At 38.1% G+C, this 27,350-nt stretch overlaps 1 protein-coding gene and 1 non-coding gene across 2 annotated transcripts in view; both read right to left on the bottom strand.

Moving 5' to 3' along the window:
* ANKRD45 (ankyrin repeat domain 45) overlaps positions 1–27,350 on the bottom strand; it is a 59,561-nt gene that overhangs the window by 29,557 nt on the left and 2,654 nt on the right. The window contains exons 2-3 of the mRNA XM_025405499.1: positions 19,643–19,985; positions 6,304–6,471 (exon numbers count right to left, since the gene is read on the bottom strand). Coding sequence (XP_025261284.1) covers positions 6,304–6,471; positions 19,643–19,970 — 496 coding nt within the window. The 5' untranslated portion in view covers positions 19,971–19,985. The remainder of the gene's footprint in view (positions 1–6,303; positions 6,472–19,642; positions 19,986–27,350) is intronic.
* LOC112616413 lies at positions 20,650–20,753 on the bottom strand. Its single transcript, XR_003117633.1, has one exon. It is a non-coding gene; the product is annotated as a small nucleolar RNA U13 (small nucleolar RNA).

The raw sequence follows: 27,350 nt of genomic DNA, 5'->3' as shown, positions 1-27,350 counted from the left end.
GACCCACCTCAGACCATTGCCTTTAATGCTTGCTCTGTCATACCTTGTGGAGATGTGAAGGATTAATGACAGCTAGCCTTTTCACACAAATATTTATGCCCCAGCCCTCTGACTGACACAGTTACTCCTAGCACTCATAGTTGTGATTGCCTGCAGCTAAGACACCAATTCTCTGCTCCTACAGCCTGGTAACCTTGTAGTAGCTGGAACTATGTCCTTTGAACTACTCAGGAGCAAGGTTAGACTTCCACGGAGGAGGTCTGTGCAAATCTAAAACCCCTCATCTATTTCACTAAAGGGACTACCCCTTCTAACTGTCAGCCTTATCAGTGTAACCCTGTCCTCTCTCTCACCACCTCCACTTTAACTGACTCTAAACTTGCCCTTGCTCACTTCTATGGTATGGGGATTGATGTAAATGGGAAAGACCCCCTAGGCATTTTTAAGATACGCAATATTCCCCCGTCTTCCCCTTCTTCAGTATCCTCATTTTTAAATCCCACACCAGTTACTCCGACACCTAATGATAAAACTAGAGTGTCTATTGTGAAAGTGAAATATCTAAGACAGACCTTAGCTATTGAGACAGGATATCAAGATGCAAATACCTGGCTGAAATGGATTAAATATTCCATTTGCACTTTAAATAAAAGCGATTGCTACGCTTGTGCACACGGTAGACCAGAGGCCCAGATTGTCCCTTTCCACTCAGATGGTCTCCTCGTTGACCAGGCATGGACTGTATGGTGGCTGTCTTCCAGAATCCCACTGCTTGGGATAATCCATCACGCCAAGCTCTCTCTGCTGTTTCCTGAAGTTCGACACCCTGAGGGTCAGGCCTGGAGGGCAATCCAGCTTCCACCTCTAAATGCCACGTTTACTTCATGCCTTGCACAGCAGGGGGAGAATTTGGTGTTCCTTGGAAGCATAAAAAGATGCAAGGAACTCAAGCCTATCCAGAAGCTTGCCCATCAGTCCCCGAGCAGATGGATGGTGGTACTGTGGAGGACCTTTACTGGATACTCTGCCTTATAATTGGAGCAGTACTTGTGCTCTAATCCAATTGACTATCCCCTTCACCCTGGCGTTTCATCAATCTGAGAAAGTAAAAACAAGACACTGCAGGCCAAGGGAAACTCCATATGAGTCCTTTGATCCTCAGCTTTACATAGATGTTATTGGGGTCCCACGAGGAGTGCCAGATAAGTTTAAAGCATGGAATCAAATAGCTACAGGATTTGAATCTACATTGTTCTGGTGGTTAACTATAAATCTATAAATAAAAATGCAGACTGGATAAACTATATTACAATCAGCAATGATTTGTAAATCATACTAGGGACTCCTTCAAAGGGACAGCTGAGCAACTAAGACCTACCAGCCTGGAAAAATAGAATAGCCTTAGATATGATATTAGCAGCCAGATGGCCTGGAAAAATAGAATAGCCTTAGATATGATATTAGCAGAAAAGGGAGATGTTTGCATCATGATTGAAACTCAATGTTGTACCTTTATTCCTAATAATACTGCCCCTGACGGAACTATAACAAGAGTGCTGCAAGGATTAACAGCCCTATCCAATGAACTTGCCAAAAATTCTGGACTAGATGATCCTTTTTCCAAAAGATAGAACATTGGTTTAGTGGATGGAAAGGGATTTTGACTTCAATTCTCACCTCATTACCTCTTGTTATTGGTATACTTATTCTCACAGGCTGTTGTATTATTCCCTGCCTTCAAAGTTTTATACAAAAACTTGTCTCTGCCACTGTTACAAAGCTAATTCCTAACTTTCCTCCACCCTAATCAGAATGATTACTTCTCTTAGAAGGACAAACAGAGCAATTGAGTCAAGACATGTTAAACAAGTTTAAAGAGGAATTATAAAATAAAAGAGTGGGGAATTGTAGAAAATGAAATACAGGTTCCTCTTCAAAGGGACATTCCTCTCAGTCTAATTCAGAATAGATAGTAACCTCTCTTAGAAGCAAAATTTACTCAAAGACCTGTGCTAATATTCTTAAATTCTGCTAGTTGTAATAAAGAAATCAATATACTCTGTTCTTAGCTCCACATTTTAGCCTAGATATTTGCCCTGGCTTGCCTGAACAGGTCCAATCAAGCATTAGGTCATAGCCTGTTCCTCTTTCCTTATTTGGAAGTGTTTTTGCCTCTCTCAGCATTCCATAAGTTACTTCCTCTCTTCCTTTGCCTCTTTTGAGAAGTTCTAAGTTGCTAGCCAATCAGGTCGAGTACAGAATGTGAGGTCCTGTTCCAGCCAGTGGAAACCGGACACAGCAGTAGGATGGATGCACCAGGTTATAAATGACCCTGTCTCTTTTGTTCGTGTGTGCCCTTGTGGCAAGACTGCTAGTGAGCAGCACCCTTTCTGCAGAAAGTAAACTAGCCTTGCTAAGAGATCCTTTGTCTCAGTGTTGATTTGTGTGACTCCGACCACCTGTTCCCAACATACACTATCACTGCTACATGTTTAAGTATTTTGTTATTTTTAATGTGTTAGATTACTAATCATTAACCAATGTATATAACAGAAGCTTAATTTAGTGTTTCAATAAATCTCTGATAAATAATAGCTGTGATTTGTCTTATTTTCCTGAGAATTTTTTTTTTTTTTTTCTGAGACAGAGTCTCATTCTGTCACCCAGGCTGGAATGCAGTGGCTCCATCTCGGGTCACTGCAAGCTCTGCCACCCTGGTTCAAGCAATTCTCCTGCCTCAGCCTCCCGAGTAGCTAGGATTACAGGCTCTTGCCACCGTGCCCAGCTAATTTTTGTATTTTTGGTAGAGATGGGGTTTCACCATCTTGGCCAGGCTGATCTTGAACTCCTGACCTCAGGTGATCCACCCGTTTTGGCTTCCCAAAGTACTGGGATTACAGGCGTGAGCCACTGCACCCAGCCTTCCTGAGAAAATTTTATAACCACAGAAAGACTTTTAATTTCCTACTTCAGATTGCTAAAATAGCATGGAAATATTAAAGAATATATTAATTTTTTAAGTATAAATGTTTTCATTTTCAGTATAATAAATGATGAATTATAGATTAACTTTTTTTAATTTCAGGCTTTTGTTGAAAAGACAATTCAATTTTTTAAACTATGGTTACCATATTTTTCAAAGAACAACTAGGAGATAGGCCTGAGACTGGGACAGATGATTTGACTTAAAATATCTTGAAAAATCCCAGAAAAATATATCTGTAACATATCTGCCATCATTATAAGAGAGGAAAAAAACTTTTCAAAACTAATCCTTGAAACAGTAATAAACTTTACAGTTTTATAAGTAGCAGAAAAGAATAGTACCTGGCTTGGGCTACTATGGATTATGAAAGGTTTATTTTGTTCCACTTTCCAGACTCCCTTTACCTCCATTCCATCTCAGCACAACCCCACCTTCACATTTCTATAAATGTTCGTTTCATACCTTCAGAGTTCTGAAAAGTTAGCTAATTCCCTCTAAAAGAACATTAATATATATTTATTTTAATGGTGAACTATTGAAGACTTAAAAAATCCCCAAACCTCTAAAACCCAAAGAAATTTATCTTATCTCTACTACTGGAATTTTCAGTAGAATGGAGAAGACTATTTGGGGTAGGGATTTCTGAATCCTTTAATTCTCCCCAGGTAACTCCTACTCTAATCACTAGAAGAAATAGAAGTGATATACATTCTTGATAAGACTGAATTAAATAAATGTTAAATTTTCTGTTATTTATGTTTCTGACATTCCATAGCCACATTACTATGAAACTCCATTCTGAATAAGACTGAATTAAACAAATAGTAAGGCTGAATTATATAAATGTTAAATTTTATATTGAGTTATTTATCTTTCTGACATTCCACAGCTACATTTCTATGAAACTCCAATATTAATTTAATCATTGATCTGGAAACACAATACTAGTTTGCTTTTTATAGTTTTCATTTCTTTTCACCACTGAGACATATTAGGTATAATTGCTCCAAGAACCTAAGGACCCAAATTAAACAGATGGATATTATGAAGAAGGAAACCAATAATACCTCACACCCATAAGCCCCAAAAAACTTCTCAGAAAAGTTACAGCAAACTTTGTCCTTGAATTGTGATTTTTAAGTACTATGGGTCATTTTTCCAAAATGGATTTTAAATTATGGAATGTGGGCTGGGCATGGTGGCTCATGCCTATAATCCCAGCACTTTGGGAGGCTGAGGAGGGCAGATGATGAGGTCAGGAGTTCGAGACCAGCCTGACCAACATGGCGAAACCCTGTCTCTACTAAAAAATACAAAAATTAGCCAGGCATAGTGGCGCATGCCTGTAATACCAGCTACTTGGGAGGCTGAGGCAGGAGAATCACTTGAACCCAGAAGGCAGAGGTTGCAGTGAGTCGAGATCACGCCATTGTACTCTAACTGGGGCAACAAGAGCGAAACTCCATCTCAAAAAAAAAAAGAAAAATTATGGAATATGAATTTCACCTAAAATTACTAATCATGGGGGGATCAACTGAATTATTTGTTATTTGTGTTTTCATTTTACTTACAGATCGAATCATAAAAATAAAAGATATTGACATAAGATTGCTTATAGAAAACAGTTCAAGTGGACAGTTAATTATAATCTACAAAGCACAATTCATCTCTTTCTTCCCAAATGTCTTTCCTTCCTTTAATTTCCTTATTTATACTAATTATTCTAGTCCCTTTCTCATTCTACTGATGAACATGCACCTTACCACTACCAGCTGAATCTTCCTCAAGATCACTTTCATCCTCTTCCTGTTCCACATAAAAACTTTCAGTGGCTCCCAGAATAAAATAAAAACACCTTAGCCAAGCATTTAAGGGTATGGTGTAATAAAAGCAGCAGCATTTTTCAAGTGCTGACCAAATGCCAGGTATTGTGGTAACTGCTTTATATCATCTCATTTAATTTTCACAGTAATCCTCAAAAAGTGGGAACTATATTATTGGCCCCTTTTTCAGAGAAGGAAACTGAGGTATAGAGAATTTAAGCACCTTGTCCAAGGTCACATAAGTTTCAAGTAGGGACACCAGTATTTAAACTCAATCTCAAGAGGACATGTACTTAACCCTTTTATTATTCTACCTATGTTATAGCCTACCTGTGGAAACTATGACCCACTGCTCAATAAGGCAATCTTGTCACCGTCCTCCAACACGCCACTTTCACTCACAGCTCTAAGATTTTGCTCATGCCCTTTCCCTTTATATTGCATATTCAAATCCCATCCATTCTTCAAGGCCCAGCTCAAGCCCAACATGCTCTGACTTCCTATTCTCCCACCACCCTGTAGCACGGAATACCTGCTCCGCCAATTTTAACCTTTAATCACAGTCTTTCTGATATTTTTAAATAATTGTTGAATGTGTCCATAACTTATAATCTCCCACCTAACAAATATCCAGAGGGCAGGAACAACCAATTGTATCTACAGCAATACTATACTCACAATGGAAATTCAATAAATGCTTGCTAAAAACAGAAATGCAGATAGCCTTGCAAAATAAATGCTGTGAACTTCATAAGCACTAGCTTAGTTACAAAGGTACATCTTCCTGAAATCTCTTTAAGCTATATTTTACAGGGTTGTGGAAGTATATATGCAAAATATTAGCAACAGACAAAATAGTACTGTTTTTTGAACTTTGTATTGAAGTATAACTTACAAACAGAAAAATACAAAACCTATGTGTACAGCTCAACGAATTTTCAAAGAAACATACCCATGTACCAGCAACCAGATTAAGAAAAAGAACATCACATCCCAGAAGTTCCCCCATGCCATAAGAGTAACTACTATTCTGACTATTAGCACTATAAATTAATTTAGCCTAAATAAACCTTTCTAAAATTATTGTTACAACCTTTTATATTTGAAGAATCAAATATATTACTCAAATATGCTATTTTTTAAACATTTAAGAAATGATCCATTTTGCCTGAGTCTCTCAAACAATGGCCTTGAACATATATATTGAACATACAATAATCTTCTTATAGAAATTATTTTCTCATAGAAAATTATTGGTGAGACAGAAGTTGGTAAATCAACAAGCTTCCAATATGTACAGTTCCTAACAAATACAATGTTTATGGCCAATAGCAAAATAAAGAAAGAGGGGGAAATTTCATGTATTATTGTCAACTATGACTGTGGTTATATCTACAAATAAAACACTGTGAAAAAAGGTGACATATCCTGTAACTCACAGAGGAAAAACTCATCACATCGGTCAGTTTGCCAACCCCTTGTGAGCTTGCTTACCTGCCCAGTCCAGGAATTCAACACACTCAGTCTGAGAATATCTAGCAGCAACGTCTCGAGCCCTTTCTTCCCGGAAGTTCAGAGCTTCTATATCAACATCCAGTTCTACCAGTGCTTTCAAAGTTTCCAAACGACCCCAGGCTGCAGCACAGTGTAAGAGTGTATACCCTAACAAATGGAATGAAGATGGTGAGATCAAACAGACAACACTGTTTTAGGCTAATTTACGTAGTGGAAGATCATAATGGTGATCAAGTATTGAACAATTACCATGGGTCAGGCACTATTCTGTCTTACATATAGAAAACTCATTTAGTTTTATAAAACCACTATGATGTCAGAACTATTACAGTTCTCATTTTATAGACAAGGAAACTAAAGTCCAGGTGGGGTAAGAAACTTGCCCAAGGAAACATCTCTGGCAAACAGTAAATGACGGATGCAAGATGCCAACATAGACTATCTGAAGCCTGAGCTCTTCAACATCATGGGAGGAAGATGGCAATCTCCCTAACGGTCATCTATTCTAAACACAACTGGACTGTGATTGTAAAGAATTTTTATCAAACTCTAACCACTCTAGCATTATTGTTAGCACAATCATACAAATTACTAAAACTGTGTATACCTTAGGTTTGGAAATTCTTTTAATTAAAGCTAAAATTATGGCCCATCAAATTAGAAAGTCATTTCTTAGACTTTCTCAAGTGACTGCCATGAGGTATAATTGTAAACAAGAAGGATATGGAAGGCATCTTTAAATTTTTTTCAGATTCATTTTTTAAAAATTAAATCAAAGATCATTGTTTGAACTTGCCCACAAGGACATACATACTTCTTTTTACTGCAATTCACTTTATTGCACAGAGGGACAATACTCTTAAGCTTTCTAGAGGCTTCCTGGTGTGATAAAGGGATAACCCCAGTCATTCCCTTAATCTCTTGTGTCTAAATTCTCTAAACTATTTTTTCAGACAGGGTCTCTCTCTGTTGCCCAGTTTAGAGTGCAGTGGCATGAATAGCTCACTGCAGCCTCGAACTCCTGGGCTCAAGCAATCTTCCCACCTCAGCTTCCCGAGTAGCTGGGACCATAGGCTCATGCCAGCATGCCCAGATCATTTTTTTTTTTTTAGATAGAGTCTTTCTCTGTTGCCAGGCTGGAATGCAGTGGCACGATCTCGGCTCAGTGCAACCTATGTGTCCCGGGTTCAAGCTATTCTGCCTCAGCCCCTCAGCCTCTGGAGTAGTTGGGACTACAGGCATGCCCCATCACATCCAGCTAATTTTTGTATTTTTCGTAGAGATGGGGTTTCCTTATGTTGGCCAGGATGATCTTGATCTCTTGATCTCATGATCCACTTGCCTCAGCGTCCCAAAGGGCTGGGATTATATGGCATAAGTCACCGCACCCAGCCAATAATTTTTTAAAATTTTGTAGAGACAGAGTCTCAGTATATTGCCCAGGCTGGTCTGGAACTCCTGGGCTTAAGCAGTCTTTCCCTGGCCTCCCAAAGTGCTAGGATTACAGGCATGAACCACCGCACCCAGCCACTCTGAACTTTTTGATCCAACATGTCAACAGAAGGTTGTAGAGTCATATACTCAGTTTTTTCTCTGAAGCATGCTTTTCTGACAGTGAATCTTAATTTTCATGTCTTTGCCATATAGACAGGCTTGGAATTTCCCAAATTATCCCTTTCTCAATTTATTTTTCCTCTGGTATTTTCCTATAAGCAGCAAGAAGAAACCAGGAGCACCTGCAACACTTAGCTTAGGAATCCCCTCTCTAAATAAGGTTTCATGGTGACATAGAATCAGAATGAAGAAACAGAATATTTTAGAGTGTATCATCAAGTCTTAATAGAGTATACACCTATTCCCACACACTGGAAAATACCTACCAAAAAGATGGCAATATTCATGTCAACCAGTCACAATACAACCTTCCTTGAATAGTGTTAGGGAACACTGCCAAATACTGATTTGGGTCTCTCCTTCTCCTTTATATAGTGTTTTTAAAAATATTACTATTATCCTCATTTTTATAGATGAAGACACCATAGCACAGAAAGGTTATATAATTTGCCCAAGTCACATAGTCAAGTTAATGGAAAGCTGGAGTTTTAACTCAGGTAGTCTGGCTGTAAAATCCATGCTGTTAACAAATTTATTACAGAATCCTTTTGTAACTTGATTTTTGCCTCAATATTTTTGAGAGTTATCCATTTTAATACCCAAAAAGCTAATTCATTCCTTTTAATTATTGTGTAATATTCCATTGTATGAAAATACCATAATGTATTTATCTACCCTCCTATTATTTATTTCCAGTGATTAACTGTTATAAGCAAGGCTTGAATAATCATTTTTACACTTATGTCTTCTTGTAAGCATGTGTGAGAGTTTCCCAAAGACATATCTCTAGAAATGGAAATTAGGATCATCAGGTATGTCCATTAACAACTTGATATAAATGTTCTAAAAAGTGATTACATCAATTTATAATCCCTCCTCAGAGTGAAGGAACTCCCATTTCCCACATCTTCAGCAATGTTTAATACTGTCAAATATTTAAGTTTTTCTGATTCTGATGAGTCATGGTAGCCCATTGTTTACATTTGCTTTTATAGTGAAGTTAAACATATTTTCATTTATTTATTGGCCATGAGAGTTTCTCTCCCATAAATTGCATATTCCTAACCTCTGCCTATTTTTCTATTGGGTTGAATTCTAAGCCTATTAACTAGTAGACTGTCTTTACATAGATATATCCTTTGTGGCTTATTTTGTCACTTTGTTTATGAAACCTTTTGGGCATAGTTCAAAATTTAGATAGATAGATAGACTGACAGAGAGATATTTTCCCTTAGTGGTTGGGTTCTTTATATCTCAAGATACTCTGTGATGTCTCAAGAATATAGCAATACTCCTCTATTTTTCAAAAAGTTTAAAATATTTTGCTTTACACATTCATGTCTTACAATCACCTGTAATTAATTTTTATGTGTGGTAAAAAGTAGGTATATATCAACCATTGTGGAAAACAGTGTGGCGATTCCTCAAGGATCTAGAACTGGAAATACCATTTGACCCAGCCATCCTATTACTGGGTATATACCCAAAGGATTATAAATCAAGCTGCTATAAAGACACATGCACACGTATGTTTATTGTAGCATTATTCACAATAGCAAAGACTTGGAATCAACCCAAATGACCATCAGTGACAGACTGGATTAAGAAAATGTGGCACATAAACACCATGGAATACTGTGTAGCCATAAAAAAGGATGAGTTCGTGTTCTTTGTAGGGACATGGATGCGGCTGGAAACCATCATTCTTAGCAAACTATCACAAGGACAGAAAACCAAACACCGCATGTTCTCACTCATAGGTGGGAATTGAACGATGAGATCACTTGGACACAGGAAGGGGAACATCACACACTAGGGCCTATTGTGGGGAGGGGGAGGGAGATGGATAGCATTAGGAGATATACCTAATGTAAATGACAAGTTAATGGGTGCAGCACACCAATATGGCACATGCATACATATGTAACAAAACTGCACATTGTGCACATGCACCCTAGAACTTAAAATATAATAATTTAAAAAAAATCTATATCATAGCCACACCTATACATATGGGGGAATTGGACAACGGGTAGACATTTATCTACATCAATATTATGCTATGGGAGGGTGGCACAAATCATAGTTAGGCACCTTAGTACTTTTGTCATAGCACATGAGCAGGTATCACATGCCAATTTGCAGTGGGTCCTATGTCTGCAAATACAGGCAACGTGTAACAGGAATTAAGCATTTTGTCCTGACAAATCAGGACTTAAACTATAGGTCAGTCTCTAGCTGTGAGGCTTGGACAAGTTCCTTTTCCTTTCTAAGCCTCAGCTTCCTCATTGATCAAAAGAGATAACACAGAACATCTTTAGATAGTTTTTAAAAGAATTAAATCAGGTAAGACATGTGAAGTACTTTGCACTATATCTGGGAATACCTGATGGCAGCAACTTCTATGAGTCATAGAATAGAAATATTTGCCAATCTATTTACTTTGTGTCTTTTTCTGTTCCCAATGTTTTCTGGTGGCTAAAAGAAAAGAAAAAGCAAGTATGATAAAGACTAATTAAAGAGTTATTCCTCAAAAGACAAAAAAAAATGGTATATAATTTTATTTTTTTCCAGATGAATAATAAACATTCTCTGGCATCATATACTAAACAGTTCATTTTCCCCACGGAAATTTAGAGTCAGCTTCTCTGTTGCTTTTTAAAAAGATATTAACTAGATTGACAAATTAATTTGGAAGAAATTAAGAGAAACAGCATTATGAAATTTAATCTCACTATTGAGACACATATACACTTTGTGTGGTCTTTCATATAAATCAATAAAGTTTCATACTTTTTGCCATAAATGTCTTACAATTCTTATTTTATTATTATACTTTAAGTTCTAGGGTACATGTGCACAACATGCAGGTTTGTTATATGTGCTATGTTGGTTTGCTGCACCCATTAACTTGTCATTTACATTAGGTATATCTCCTAATGGTATCCCTCCAACCAGCCCCCCCACCCTACAATGTGTGATGTTCCCCACCCTGTGTCCAAGTGTTCTCATTGTTCAGTTACCACCTGTGAGTGAGAACATGCGGTGTTTGGTTTTCTGTCCTTGTGATAGTTTGCTGAGAATGATGGTTTCCAGCTTCATCCATGTCCCTGCAAAGGACATGAACTCATCCTTTTTCATGGCTGCATAGTATTCCATGGTGTATATGTGCCACATTTTCTTAATCCAGTCTATCATTGATGGACACTTAGGTTGGTTCCAAGTCTTTGCTACTGTGAATAGTGCCGCAATAAACATACGTGTGCATGTGTCTTTATAGCAGCATGATTTATAATCCTTTGGGTATATGCCCAGTAACGGGATTGCTGGGTCAAACGGTATTTCTAGTTCTAGATCCTTGAGGAATCATCACACTGTCTTCCACAATGGTTGAACTAGTTTACACTCCCACCAACAGTGTAAAAGCATTCCTATTTCTCCACATCCTCTCCAGCATTTGTTGTTTCCTGACTTTTTAATGATTGCCATTCTAACTGGCATGATACGGTATCTCATTGTTGTTTTGATTTGCATTTCTCTGATGACCAGTGATGATGAGCATTTTTTCTTGTGTCTTTTGGCTTCATAAATGTCTTCTTTTGAGAAGTGTCTGTTCTTATCCTTTGCCCACTTTTTGATTGGGTTGTTTGTTTTTTTCTTGTAATTTTCTCCCATTCTGTAGGTTGCCTGTTCACTCTGATGGTAGTTTCTTTTGCTGTGCAGAAGGTCTTTAGTTGTTGTTGATTTCTTTTCTTTTTTTTTTTTTTTTCAGATGGAGTCTTGCTCTGTCACCCAGGCTGGAGCACAGTGGCATGATCTCGGCTCACTGCAACCTCCACCTCCCCGGGTTCAGTGATTCTCTTGCCTCAACCTCCCAAGTGGCTGGAATTACAGGCACATGTCACCACGCCCAGCTAATTTTTGTATTTTTAGTAGATATGGGGTTTCACCATATTGGCCAGGTTGGTCTCGAGCTCCTGACCTTGCGATATGCCTGCCTCGGCCTCCCAAAGTATTGGGATTACAGGCATGATCTGCTGCTCCCGGCCTGGTCTTCAGTTTAATTAGATCCCATTTGTCTATTTTGGCTTTTGTTGCCATTGCTTTTGGTGTTCTAGTCACGAAGTCCTTGCCCATGCCTATGTCCTGAATGGTATTGCCTAGGTTTTCTTCTAGGGTTTTTATGGTTGTAGGTCTAACATTTAAGTCTTTAATCCATCGTGAATTAATTTTTGTATAAGGTGTAAGGAAGGGATCCAGTTTCAGCTTTCTACATATGGCTAGCCAGTTTTCCCAGCACCATTTATTAAATAGGGAATCCTTTCCCCATTTCTTGTTTTTGTCAGGTTTGTCAAAGATCAGATGGTTGTAGACGTGTGGTGTTATTTCTGAGGCCTCTGTTTTGTTCCATTGGTCTATATCTCAGTTTTGGTACCAGTACCGTGCTGTTTTGCTTACTGTAGCCTTGTAGTGTAGTTTGAAGTCAGGTAGTTATTGGTGTATAGGCATGCTTGTGATTTTTGCACATTGATTTTGTATCCTGAGACTTTGCTGAAGTTGCTTATCAGCTTAAGGAGATTTTGGGCTGAGAAGACAGGGTTTTCTAAATATACAATGATATCATCTGCAAACAGGGACAATTTGACTTCTTCTGTTCCTAACTGAATATGTTTAGTTCTTTCTCTTGCCTGATTGCCCTAGCCAGAACTTCCAACACTATGTTGAATAGGAGTGGTGAGAGAGGGCATCCCTGTCTTGTGCCAGTTTTCAAAGAGAATGCTTCCAGTTTTTGCCCATTCAGTATGACATTGGCTGTGGGTTTGTCATAAATAGCTCTTTTTATTTTGAGAAACATTCCATCAATACCTAGTTTATTGAGAGTTTTCAGCACGATGGGCTGTTGAATTTTGTCAAAGGCCTTTTCTGTATCTATTGAGTTAATCATGTGTTTTTTTGTCATTGGGTCTGTTTATGTGATGGATTATGTTTATTGATTTGTGTATGTGGAACCAGCCTTGCATTCCAGGGATTAAGCCAACTTGATCATGGTGGATAAGCTTTTGATGTGCTGCTGGATTCTATTTGCCAGTATTACATTGAGGATTTTTCGCATTGATGTTCATCAGGGATGTTGGTCTAAAATTCTCTAAAGGAGAATTTTAGAGAAGCTTGTTGTGTCTCTGCCAAGCTTTGGTATCAGGATGATGCTGGCCTCATAAAATGAGTTAGGGAGGATTCCCTTTTTCTGTTGATTGGAATAGTTTCAGAAGGAATAGTACCAGCTCCTCTTTGTAACTCTGGTAGAATTTGTTGTGAATCCATCTGGTCCTAGACTTTTTGGTTGGTAGGCTATTGATTACTGCCTCAATTTCAGAGCCTGTTATTGGTCTATTCAGCAATTCAACTTCTTCCTGGTTTAGTCTTCGGAGGGTGTATGCGTCCAGGAATTTATCCATTTCTTCTAGATTTTCTAGTTTGTTTGCATCATAGTATTCCCTGACGATAGTTTGTATTTCTGTTGGATTGGTGGTGATACCCCCTTTATCATTTTTATTGCATCTATTTCATTGTTCTCTCTTTTCTCATTAGTCTTGCTAGTAGTCTATCCCTTTTGTTGATCTTTTCAAAACAACAGCTCCTGTATTCGCTGATTTTTTGAAGGGTTTTTTATGTTTCTATCTCCTTCAGTTCTGCTCTGACCTTAGTTATTTCTTGCCTTCTGCTAGCTTTTGAATTTGTTTGCTCTTGATTCTCTAGTTCTTTTAATTGTGATGTTAGGGTGTTGATTTTAGATCTTTCCTGCTTTCTCTTGTGGGCATTTAGTGCTATAAATTTTCCTCTACACACTGCTTTAAATGTGTCCCAGAGATCCTGGTATGTTATGTCTTTGTTCTCACTGGTTTCAAAGAACATCTTTATTTCTGCCTTCATTTCGTTATGTACCCAGTAGTCATTCAGGAGCAGGTTGTTCAGTTTCCATGTAGTTGTGGGGTTTTGAGTGAGTGTCTTAATCCTGAGTTCTAATTTGATTGCACTGTGGTCTGAGAGACAGTTTGTTGTGATTTCAGTTCTTTTACATTTGCTGAGGAGTATTTTACTTCCAACTATGTGGTCAATTTTAGAATAAGTGTGATGTAGTGCTGAGAAGAATGTATACTCTGTTGATTCGGGGTGCAGAGTTCTGTAGATGTCTATTAGATCTGCTTGATGCAGAGCTGAGTTCAAGTCCTGGATGTTCTTGTTAACCTTCTGTCTCGTTGATCTGTCTAATATTGACAGTGGGGTGTTAAAATCTCCCATTATTATTATTATGTGGGAGTCTAAGTCTCTTTGTAGGTCTCTAAGGACTTGCTTTATGAATCTGGGTGCTCCTGTATTGGGTGTCTATATATTTATGATAGTTAGCTCTTCTTGTTGAATTGATCCCTTTACCATTATGTAATGGCCTTCTTTGTCTCTTTTGATCTTTGTTGGCTTACAGTCTGTTTTATCAGAGACTAGGATTGCAACCCTGCTTTTTATTTTTTTTATTTTTTATTTTTTATTTTTTTTTTGCTTTCCATTCGCTTGGTAGATCTTCCTCCACCCCTTTATTTTGAGCCTATGTGTGTCTCTGCACATGAGATGGGTCTCCTGAATATAGCACATTGATGGGTCTTGACTCTATCCAGTTTGTCAGTCTGTGTCTTTCAATTGGGGCATTTAGCCCATTTACATTTAAGGTTAATATTGTTATGTGTGACTCTGATCCTGACATTATGATCTTAGCTGGTTATTTTGCCCATTAGTTGATGCAGTTTCTTCCTAGCATCGATGATCTCTATAATTTGGCATGTTTTTGCAGTGGTTGGTACCAGTTGTTCCTTTCCATGTTTAGTGCTTCCTTCAGGAGCTCTTGCAAGGCAGTCCTGGTGGTGACAAAATCTCTCAGCATTTGCGTATCTGTAAAGGATTTTATTTCTCCTTTACTTATGAAACTTAGGTTGACTGGATATGTAATTCTGGGTTGAAAACTATTTTCTTTAAGAATGTTGAATATTGGTCCCCACTCTCTTCTGGCTTGTAGAGTTTCTGCCAAGAGATTCGCTGTTAGTCTGATGGACTTCCCTTTGTGGGTAACCCAACCTTTCTCTCTGGCTGCACTTAACATTTTTTCCTTCATTTCAACCTGGGTCAATCTGATAATTCTGTCTCGGGGTTGCCCTTCTTGAGGAGTATCTATGTGGTGTTCTCTGTATTTCCTGAATTTGAATGTTGGCCTGCCTTGCTAGGTTGGGGAAGTTCTCCTGGATAATATCCTGAAGAGTGCTTTCCAACTTGGTTCCATTCTCCCAGTCGCTTTCAGGTACACCCATCAAATGTAGATTTGGTCTTTTCACATAATCCCATATTTCTTGAAGGCTTTGTTCATTTCTTTTTACTCTTTTTTCTCTAATTTTGTTCTCTTGCTTTATTTCATTAATTTGATCATCAATCACTGTTACCCTTTCTTCCACTTGAACGAATTGGCTACTGAAGCTTGTGCATGCATCACATAGTTCTCCTGCCATGATTTTCAGCTCCGTCAGCTCATTTAATGTCTTCTCTACACTGTTTATTCTAGTTAGCCATTTGTTTAATCTTTTTTCAAGGTTTTTAGCTTCCTTACGGTGGGTTCAAACATCCTCCTCTAGCTTGGAGTAGTTTGTTATTACCGACCTTCTGAAGCCTACTTCTGTCAGCTCATCAAAGTCATTCTCTGTCCAGCTTTGTTCCGTTGCTGTCGAAGAGCTGCAGTCTTCTGGAGGAGAAGACGTGCTCTGGTTTTTAGAATTTTCAGCTTTTCTGCTCTGGTTTCTCCCCATCTTTGTGGTTTTATCTACCTTTGGTGTTTGATGTTGTTGACCTACAGATAGGGTTTTGGTATGGATGTCCTTTTTATTGATGTTGATGCTATTCCTTTCTGTTTGTTAGTTTTCCTTCTAACAGTCAGGTCCCTCAGCTGCAGGTCTGTTGTAGTTTGCTGGAGGTGCCCTCCAGACTGTGTTTTCCTGGGTATCACCAGCGGAGGCTGCAGAACAGCAAATATTGCAGAACAGCAAATATTGCTGCCTGATCTGTCCTCTGGAAGCTTCATCCCAGAGCAGCATCTGCCTGTATGAGGTGTCAGTTGGCCCCTACTGGGAGGTATCTCCCCGTTAGGCTACATGGGTGTCAGGAGGCAATGTGTCCGTTCTCAGAGCTCAAACACCATGCTGGGAGAACCACTGCTCTCTTCAGAGCTGTCAGATAGGGATGTTTAAGTCTGCAGAAGTTTCTGCTGCCTTTTGTTCAGTCATACCCTGCCCACAGAAGTGGAGTCAACAGAGGCAGCAGGCCTTGCTGAGCTGTGGTGGGCTCCACCCAGTTCGAGCTTCCCTGGCTGCTTTGTCTACCTACTCAAGCCTCAGCAATGGTGGATGCCCCTCCGCCTGCCACGCTGCTGCCTCACAGGTTGATCTCAGACTGCTGCTCTACCAGTGAGCAAGGTTCCATGGGTGTGGGACCCACTGAGCCAGGCATGGGATATAATCTCCTGGTGTGCCATTTGCTAAGACTGTTGGAAAAGCACAGCATTAAGACAGGAATGTCCCATTTTTCCAGGTACAGTGTGTCATGGCTTCCCTTGGCTAGGAAAGGGAAATCCCCTGACCCCTTGTGCTTCCCAGGTGAGGCAATGCCCACCCTGCTTCAGCTCACCCTCCATGGGCTGCACCCACTGTCCAACCAGTCCCAATGAGATGAACCAGGTACCTCAGTTGGAAATGCAGAAATCACCCGTCTTCTGCATCGATCATGCTGGGAGCTGCAGACTGGAGCTGTTCCTATTTGGCCATCTTGTAATGGACCCATGTCTTACAATTATTTTGTCAGATTTATTCCTAGTTCCTTTATCATTTTGTTATGAATAAGATCTTTATTTTTATCACATTCCCTTGTTGTTGATGGTATATAGAAAGTTACTGATTGGGATATTGGTCTTATGTTCATATTCTTCCTAAACTCTCTTAGTACTAATAGTAGATTCCCTTGAATTTAAGTCTATGTACCTATGAATAATCAGAGTTTTGTTTCTTATACTCTGATCTTTATATCCAGTAGTATGCTGGTAAATGTATAACTAGTTACCTGGAGAGAAAAGCCCTGATTTGTATCATTAGCCAATTACTGTGATGTATGGCCCAACATGGCCAATTTCAATAGCTATCAACATGACATCAACCAATTCACAAAAACTCTGAAATTTTAACAATCAGTTCTTCAGAGCTCATAAAAGCTGGCTCTAGCACAATACTGTGTTATTTCTCTACCCTTCTTACTGCTCTTGCTGGAAACTCTATTATAATGATAAATGGAAGCCATAATAACAAATATCTTAGTCTTATTTCTGATTATAAACAATGTTTCTGAAAAATTCAATGTTGGGTAAGTTCACTTCAGGTTTTTGATAGACAGCCTTAAGGAAAGTTTCTTCTATTCTGCTTTCCCTAAGAGCTTTCATCACAGGCCAGATGCAGTGGCTCATGCCTGTAATCCCAGTGCTTTGGGAGGCTGAGGTGAGAGCACTGCTTGAGCCCAGGAGGTAGGGAGGCTTGTCTCAAACTCCTGGGCTCAAACTATCCTCCCACCTTGGCCTCCCATAGTGCTGGGATTACAGGTGTGAACCACCATACCTGGCTCTAATGATTTTTTTTAAATCTTACTTTTTTTCTGTGTTAATGTTCTATGTTTTCAATTCCAAATATTATTTATGCTGTCTCTCTCCGATTAATATTATCAAAGGTCGGCTGGGTGCGGTGGCTTTGGGCCAGCACTTTGGGAGGCCAAGGCAGGTGGATCACCTGGGGTCAGGAGTTTGAGACCAGCCTGGCCAACATGGCGAAACCCCCTCGGTACTAAAAAATACAAAAATTAGCCAGGCATGTTGTTGCATGCCTGTAATCCCAGCTACTGAGGAGGCTGAGGCAGGAGAATTGCTTGAACCCAGGAGGCGGAGGCAGTAGTGAGCCAAGATTGCGCCACCGTACTCCAGCCTGGGTGACAGAACAAGACTCTGTCTCAAAAAAAAGAGAACGACAACAAATATGTGTGTGTGTGTGTGTGTATACATATATAAAATCAAATGTTTTTCAACTGTCATTTTCACTGAACCTGATTTTGGTATTGTCAATCCTTTCCTTCCATCTATTCTGTTTTCTATTTCCTTTCTTTCTTGCTTTTCTTTCTTTCTTTTTTTTTTTTTCTTTTTTGAAACAGAGTCTTATCATGTCACCCAGGCTGTTCTTGAACTCCTGACCTCAAGCAATCCTCCTGCCTCGGCCTCCCAAAGTGCTGAGATTATAGGTGTGAGCCTCTGTGCCTGGCCTCTGGCCTATTTCTTTATTTTCAACGTCATTAATTTTTTCAATTATTTTTCTTTTACTTTCTTTGGTTACTCAGTTGTTCTTTTTCTAACTTCTTCAGTCAAATGTTTTGTTTCCTAATTTTTTTATGTTTTGTATATTCTAATATAAATATTATACTAGAATTTTAATTTTAGTTGTATCCCATGGGTTCAGACATAGTGATGCTGTTGTCACTTGAACATTTCATAATTTTCATTATTTCTTCTGTGACCAATAGATGATTTAAAGTGTGTTCTTGGTTGGGTGCAGTGGCTCACACCTGTAATCCCAGGACTTTGGGAGACCAAGGTAGGTGGATCTCTGGAGGTCAGGAGATCGAGACCAGCCTGGCCAAAATGGTGAAACCCTGTCTCTACCAAAAAATACAAAAATTAGTCAGGCACGGTGACCCATGCCTGTAGTCCCAGCTACTCGGGAAGCTAAGGTATGAGAATTGTTTGAACCTGGGAGGCGGAGGTTGCAGTGAGCTGAGGTCATGCCATTGCACTCCAGCCTGGGCAACAGAGTGAGACCCTGTCTCAAAAAATAAAAATGAAAATAAAAAATAAGTAAGTGTGTTCTTGCTTTCAGTTTTCAGTTATCTTTTTGTTACTACTTTTTAATTTTATTTTGTCATAGTCACTGATCAAAGACTATATGCTATAGATTCTCTGACAGTTGTTAAGACTTCCTTTATGGCTTAACATACGATCAATATTTTTAAAATGTTCCATGTGAGCATGAAGAGAGTGTATATCCTTTCTTTGCTGAAGATCATGCTGATGATCATTTTTTTGTTTTCTACCACGACCACATATTATATTTGCAATCTGAAAAAGTAATTACTGAATTTAAAAAGCTAATTAGATGATTGCTAACAATTAATAAATCTTCAAGGGAAAGAGATAACAGTAAATTATTACACATTTACTATATATCAATTTACGATATGCCAAGCACTAAAATATTTATTTTATCCTATTTAATCCTCATTATACCCTGTAAGGAAAATATAATTATTGTCCCCATTTTGCAGATGGAAAAACAGAAACACAAAAAGATTAGGTAACTTGCCAAGTCACACAGCTAATAAATAGTGAAGCCTATGTTCTAAAATACTATACTATGTAATATCAACATTGACATTTACATGTATATACATACATATACCCATATAGATGTATATACACATATATGTAAAGTATAAAACAGGCACATCAAATATATCTAACCTGAAATATATTACATGGCATCTTTAGGTCATCATAAGTGATACTGATATGAGAAAAAAGACAAAATACCTCTGGTGGTTTTTTCATTCAGATTCACACCGTATTTTGCCAAAGCTCTAATCACATCACTTTGCCCAGCCATGCAAGCTGCATACAACAAATTTCTCCCAACGATGTCTTCTTCTAAGAGAAGCTGCATGGCCTGTTCATGATGAGGATTCTCAGGATCTTCAAAAATCTTCTGCAAACCTTCTACATCCCCTGTGAGAGCAGGTTGTAAAAGGGGGTTCCTGGGGCCTGTTTCCTCTGGTTCTTGGACTTCTTCTTCTTCATCTTCCTCTTCCTGCTGTGAGAAAAATTCTGAACTCTCTGACTCTGGAGGTCCTTCTGACTCCATTAACTCCAAAAATACCTATGACCAAAAAAATAAAAAAGTGATAAAAATCTACTCAAACACATCAGTATTTGTTTATTTATTTGCTCAGTCAACTGACAATATAGATGGTATAAAAATACTTAACTAGTTGAAAATAACTATAAAGTAAGATACTTCAGCAATTCCATCAATAAAGTTTATTGTGTACCTATTACGACTAAGTACATATAACACAGCTCAAGTATATACTAAAATGTTAAACGTGTGAAATAAATAATAAATTCAATAGAAACAGAAGAAAGATCGTATGATCTAAATTCATTAGGAAGAGATTGAAAAAGAATGTCTAAGAGACCCACCTGCCTAAATAAGGGTCCCTGTATGAGAGAAGTGAGAAATATAATTGGGTTACTGGAACCAGATTATAAAGACTTTAAAAATTAGGCACCGACATTTAAACAGAATTCATTCGCTCAGTAACACATACTGAAAGCACTGTGTAAATTGCGAAAACCAGAATCAGATTTATTTCCTACCCTCAACAAGTTACTATTTCAAGGGAAAAAATATGAAATGCACAAAATAAGTGTAATAAAAGGTGACAAGTAGTAAATACCATAACAAAAGAAATGCTATAGGAGTTTAGAAGGGATAAGATTAATTCTAGATAAAATTATTCAAGGATGTCTCTTTTTTTTCACATCAGACAGGAAACGTGCCCATGTTGTAACAAGGTTTGAAGGAGGTACCTCTCAAACATAAGCATGAAAACCCAATAATCACACCTATGAATTACAAAAGGATCTAACTAAGGATGTCTTGCTAGTGCTTCAGTCTGTCAGAACACAATATTAAACCGGGAAAGATTCAGAGAAGAGTACCAGAGACCCTTCACACATACAAGAATGTTTGTGGCATCACTGTTCACAACAGCAAAAAACCCAGAAGGGAAAACCAATGTCCAAGAAGAGGAGCATAAACCGGTATATTCACACAAAATGGTATATAACTGTTAAAAGAAATAAATTACAGTGGTATGCCATACGGTAGGCAGCTTCTGACAAGGCTCCCAATGTCCCACCCCTGCCTCCTGGTATTCATACCTTTGTGTAATTTCCTCACCTTGAATGTGGGTTGGATCTAGTGACTGGCTTCTAATGAAGAGAATACAGCAATAGTGAGGGGATGTAAATTCTGTAATTCAATTACAGTAGACTGTGATTTTGTCTTGCTGATATTCTCTCCCTTGCTCTTCTCATGCGCTGTGATGGAGAAGGCCACCTTTCAAGGAAGGAGGGTGATCTCTGTTCAACAGCCAGTAAGAATCAAGGCTCTTAATCCAATTCCATAAGGAACTTAATTCTGCCAGCAATCACCGAGTGAGCATGGAAGTAGATCTGGCCCAGTTAACCTTGAGGTGACTATGGCCTCAGGCAACACCTTGATTATAGCCTCATGAGAAATCTTCAAGTAGAGGATCCAGCTAACCTGTGCCTAGATTCCTGACCCACAGAAACTGTGAGATAATCAACGAGTGTTGTTTTTAACCTAACAAGCTTGGGGCTAATTTGTCACACAGCAGTAAGACACAGAACAATATAAATGAATCTTATCAATATATCACATGAAAAATATAAATCCAAAAGACTTTATATATATATAAAGATATATTTTTGTCAAGTGAAAAGTAATTAAACAGACTTTTTAGGAATACAAGTAGATGCAGTAACACTACACAGAAATAAAAGACAAAAAGCAAGATTGAACACAGATTCAAGATCATGTTTACCAGGATGAAGGGTAGTGGGAGAAGATGAGATGCTGGAAATGTGATAAAGGGAATCATATGTTTAGTAAAGAATATTAACATTTAAGTTGAGCCATCAGGAATGGGCAAGACTGTCATTCAGAAGTCAGAAGGAAGGAAATTCCAGATGGAATAACTAAGTTAAAGCACCAAAGCAAAGATCACAGGTATTTTTGGTAATGAGCATGTTGGCCAATTTGGTTAAGTATAAGCCATTCAAAATAAGCAAGAAGTCTGCTCTTAAAAAGAGCCTGGGATTGCATCAATAAGTCTGAACTTGATTCTGTAGGCAACTGGTAGAGCAAGGAACAATTAAGGACAGTTAGCTGAAGGTTTTAGTGCTAGGAACTAAGTAGGTTTCAAGGAGATTGGTCTAACAAGCCTGAGTGACATAGATTAGAGGAGTAAGAGACTAGAGGCAAAAAAGAAAAATTAATTAGACAGTTATTGGAGAAGTCTAAATTAGTGTGAATTAGGGCTTTAATTATTCACTCATATAATTCAGTGTTTAATGGATTCCTTCCTCTATGCCAGGCACTATGCTAGATCCTGAGGATTCAACAAGTTAGGAAAGATCCCTCCTATCATGAAGCATATATTCTGATTGTACGCAGGCAATAAAAAATAAAACAAACGTGATAATTTTAGACTGTTATAAGTGTTTCCAAGGAAATAAACATGGTGAAGCACTAGGAAGTAACAGGGAAGTGAAGAGAAAAAACTTGAAAAAGAAAAATCAAGGTGATATTGAAGTAGGACTGCAGAGAATGACAAAGACTATGAAGGCCACAGGAAAATGGAACAGAAATCCAAAGCAGGGGTTAAAGGCCAGAGAGCAAATATTTTAGGCTTGTGGGCCCTCTGTCTCTATTCTAACTACTCAACTCTGCAGTTGTTGCTTGAAAGTAGTCATAGACAATACACAAATGAATGGGTGTGCCTGTGTTTGAAGAAAACATTATTTACAAAACAAGTGGTGTTCCACAGGCCATAGTTTTCTGACCCTGTTCTTAAGAAATAACAGTCCTAAAGAGTGCTGAAAGAAAAGAAAACTGTCATTTACTTCTACGGTGAAGTAAAGAAAATAAATAGGATAATAGTTGAAAGCTCATTGTGATATGCATTTTAAATTGGTAGAATATTACAATCTTCTCTATTACTACCCTACATTAATCCCTTCCTTCTATAAATGTGTATAATGCTTGTAAGCCATTAGGAATCTTTGGCTGTAAATAATAGAAAAGCCAAATAAGATTGACTATTTAAAAGTAGGAGATTCTTTTCACACATAATGAGAAATTTAAAGATGGAGATGGTTCAGCAGCTCAAAAATATAGATTCAATCTCTATCACTCCCTCATAGTTAGTGTGTAAGACTTTCATCTTCACAACTCTTGCCTCATGTCATAACTCCTGGAATCTCATCTTAATTCATGGCAGGAAAAATGGGGAATCTCCTAGAGGATACCAGTGATATCAATCCCTCCAATCCCTCTTAAGGGGAAAGCAAAACAAAAATCTTTCCTAACAAGTCCCAACAAACTTCCAGTTAATATCTCAAAGGCCAGACTGTACAATGTGGTGTGGCTACCCCATCTTTAAGAGGAGAGGGGGAGAAAAAAGCAAGTTTCTTGATTTTCCAGTCTCTATGATAGAGGCAAGCAAGGTAGACAGGGATTGGAAATGGGAGTTGAGTTACCCAATCAACAATGACTCAACCATAAGATTCGGTGCATGTCTTGTATTTGAGATGGTTTAGTTCAACTCTTTCATTTTACAGAAGAATTACAGTGGAAACTTGTAATTCTTCAGTGTCTGACATCCAACTCCCTATCCTTCCAACACACACACACCTTCTTTAAAGCACGCCTATCTCAGTTTCAGATAATTCTAATAAAAGATATAGCTAACTTCCCACACCAGAAGATAAAGAAGCAGGATTCTTCTTTTCTCTCTCTCAGTACAAGCCTGGGGGCAGGTACATTATTTAAGCTCAGCCAATTAGGGGCTCCATCCTACGATCTTGACTCTTAAACAAGGGATACAAGAAAATGAGGCTAGTTGAAGGGCATTCATCACAAGCGACAGAAATAGTATGCTGATCAAACTTCCTGCTATGAGAAGATGCTGTGGTTCTTGTGGTCTGATCCTCCACAGTTCCCTTGGTTTCCTCATTTTCAGCCTCCCAGTAATTACTAGTTGTCTTCCCCAAAATCTAATCTCCTTTTGTTTTGGAATAGAACCCCACCCTCTTTTCTTTTGGAATAGAAGCCCACCCTCTTTTCTTTTAACAAGACTTTTTTTAAACTGATCTTTACGGTGGAATAAGACTATTTTCCAGTCTCTCTTGTAATATTGGTGTTGCCACATGCCCAAATAGTAAGCAATAAAATCTAAGCAGATATATAGAGTGCAAATTCCAGGAATGCTTAATTCCTTCTCACTGGATTTCAAGCATAATAGCTGGAGCTTGAAAGGATAATGGTTGGTCTCTTCAAATACATATGTATTATTTTATATCTTGTATAAATTATTTCTGTTATAATACATAATATATATTAGTTTGACATTTCATTTTAATTTTATATGTAAATATATGTAACTTCTATCAATAGAGTGACCACATAATTTATTGATTGGTAACAATGGACAATTTTACCATGGATACATTGCATATATGCCTATATTTGTACATATATATTTCTTTTTAAAACAAAGCAATATTTCTCTTTACTATAGGTAACATATCACTGTTTTTTGTCCCATTTTTATTTTTTTAAAACTGGCTGCCACCTACTAAATTGACTGCATCACCCACTAAATGGGATGCAACCCACAGTGTGTAAAAACATGAGTCTTGAATAAGCACTATGGAGACTATACCAGGAAATCAACAAGAAGAACTCTAACAGAAGTTAAACAGCTTGTGTTTATGGTTAATAACTTGGGTGACATATGTCCCAATGTATGCAGGACATTTCCCGTTTTATCTGTTTTCCTGGTATAATTTTTAATAGCATCTACTTTCACTCTCAAAAGTGTCCATTATTATTAGACAATAATTTTGTCACTCTATTAATAGTAGTCATAATCTTTTGAAACATTTCTGCTAAAGATATCCATATTCAAACCTTGCAGAATAGAGGCAGGATGTGTTAGGAATGGCTTTCACTGGCACACCAGGGACCCAGCCATGAGACCTTGAAGATACTGAGAAATTCCTATTTTTGTTTCACAGGTATTCCTATTATGAGACCTAGAATAGCTTTACATCTCCTACATTCCAACTACCCAAATCCTATTTAGGCCGAGCTATAAACCCACTTTCTTCCTAAAACTTTCCTTAATTCCTCTCTTGAGTGCACACTGGCCTCTCAATATTCTGAACTCCAAAGGCCATTGTATATAGTCTATACAATACAACCTACCAAATATGATATTATATTATTTTCTAATTGTTTCAAGTACGTAAGACATCTATTCAATTAGGTTGTAAACTTGCTGGGGGCAGGAATGAAGCTTTACATTTCTTTGTGTTACTTTCATACTTGCCACAATTCTTAACAAGTTGTATATATTCAATAACTCTTAAAGTCAAGCTTGCAATTCCCAGTGCTGCTTTTCGTAGCCCAGAGCAATGGGTTTTGGAGTCAGAGAGACTTGGGTTCACAATCCAATCCTGCAATTTATTAGCTGCATAATACTGGGCAATTTACCTACTCTCTTGTAGGAATAACACTAGAGTCTAGACTATGATTTTTCTAAGAATTAAAATAAATTAAATATGTACATGCCAAGCACATGGGGAACATTTAGTAAATACAAGCTACCATTATCATTATTAGGTCATCATCAAACCTCCAGCAAAATCATCCATGAAGCAAAAGAAAAGATGGTAATGCTACTATTTATTTTCTTTCTTTTTAAAAAAAAGAAAACAACAATAATAACAACAACAACAACAACAAAACAAGTTCTTGCTATATTGCACGGACTGGTCTTGAATTCCTGGCTCAAGCTATCCTCCTGCCCTGGATCCCAAGTAGCTGGGCTCACAATCTTCCTGCCTCCACCTCCCAAGTAGCTAGGACTATGGGCCCATGCCACCAGGCCCAGCTCTTTCTCTTTTTTGAATATTCCATAGTTTATTCCTATGCAGGGTATGAATAAATAATTTTCTACCCTACCACCACCAGACACTTGATTACCAACATATCATTCCACATCTAGAGATCAGTCTGATCCCAGGTAAATTCAGAGATATGCAGACAAAGTAGATCAAATCTTGCACTATGATTTGGGCCAGAATACTCACAGCTACTCTTGTTATACTCTTGAATGGAGCTTAATTTCTATATCAGCCCAGAACCAACATAATGAGGGCAGCGGTTCTCATATTCTTTGATCTCAGGGCTCTTTACAGTCTTAAAAATTGAGAACCCCAGGGAATTTTTGTTTATGTGGGTTATATCTAAATATTTATATGAGAAATTAAAACTGAGGCCGGGTACAGTGGCTCACACCTGTAATCCCAGCAGTTTGGGGGACTGAGGTGAGTGGATCACTTGAGTTCAGGAGTTCGAGACCAGCTTGGGCAACATGCTGAAACCCCATCTCCACAAAAAATACAGAAAAAAAAATAGCTGAGCATGGGGGCACATGCCTGTGGTCCCAGCTACTTGGGAGGTTGAGGTGAGAGAATCGTTTGAGCCCAGGAGGCAGAGGTTGCAGTGAGCCATGATCACGCCACTGCACTCCAGCCTGGATTACAGAGCAAGACTTTGTCTCCAAAAAACAACAACAACAACAAAAAAAACATAAAGTACATATTAATTCATCTTAAACACATTACCTGTTAACAAAAAAAAAAATAGTTTATGAAAAATAACTAGGCCTGAATACAACCAAAGATTAAGTAAGGGAGAATTCACCCTCTCTTCCTATTTTCAAGGAATAATGACAAGAAAAAAAGTATGTATATGTTTAGTACAAACAGAACCATCCATGTTTTTTCCAAATATTTTAGATCCAGGGCTGGTTTAATCCACCAATACAGAGGATTATATATATTGTATTGATTCTGTTTCTCTGAAGAACTCTAATACGAATAGCATTTTAATTTTATTTATTCTTTTTTTTTTTTTTTTTTTTTTTGAGACAGGATCTCACTGTGTCACCCAAGCTGAAGTGCAATGATGCCATTACGTTTCACTACAGCCTGAACTCCCGGGCTGAAGCAATCCTCCCAACTCAGCCTTCCGAGTAGCTGTGACTATAGCTGCATGCCATCACACCAGGCTAATTTTTTAATCTTTTGGTAGAGACAGGGGGTCTGGCTATGTTGCCCATACTGGTCTCAACCTCAAGCGATCCTCCCACCTCAGCCTCCCAAAATGCTGAGATTACAAGTGTGAGCCACCGTGCCCAGCTGCAATTTACATTTTAGAAAACTTCTATTGGCCATGTGTTGGCCAACAACTTCCCAATACTTTCATGATGAGATCAGAGGTGATATTAATGAAAGTGGGCTTTTAAAAATCTTACAGCATGAAACATGTTAACATTTGGAAAATTGATATAACTAAATGAAGCAA

Source organism: Theropithecus gelada, chromosome 1 (genome assembly GCF_003255815.1).
Source record: "Theropithecus gelada isolate Dixy chromosome 1, Tgel_1.0, whole genome shotgun sequence".
NCBI classification, from domain to species: domain Eukaryota; kingdom Metazoa; phylum Chordata; class Mammalia; order Primates; family Cercopithecidae; genus Theropithecus; species Theropithecus gelada.
The sequence above is the reverse complement of the archived record's forward strand: the minus strand, read 5'-3'. Positions and strand labels throughout refer to the sequence as shown.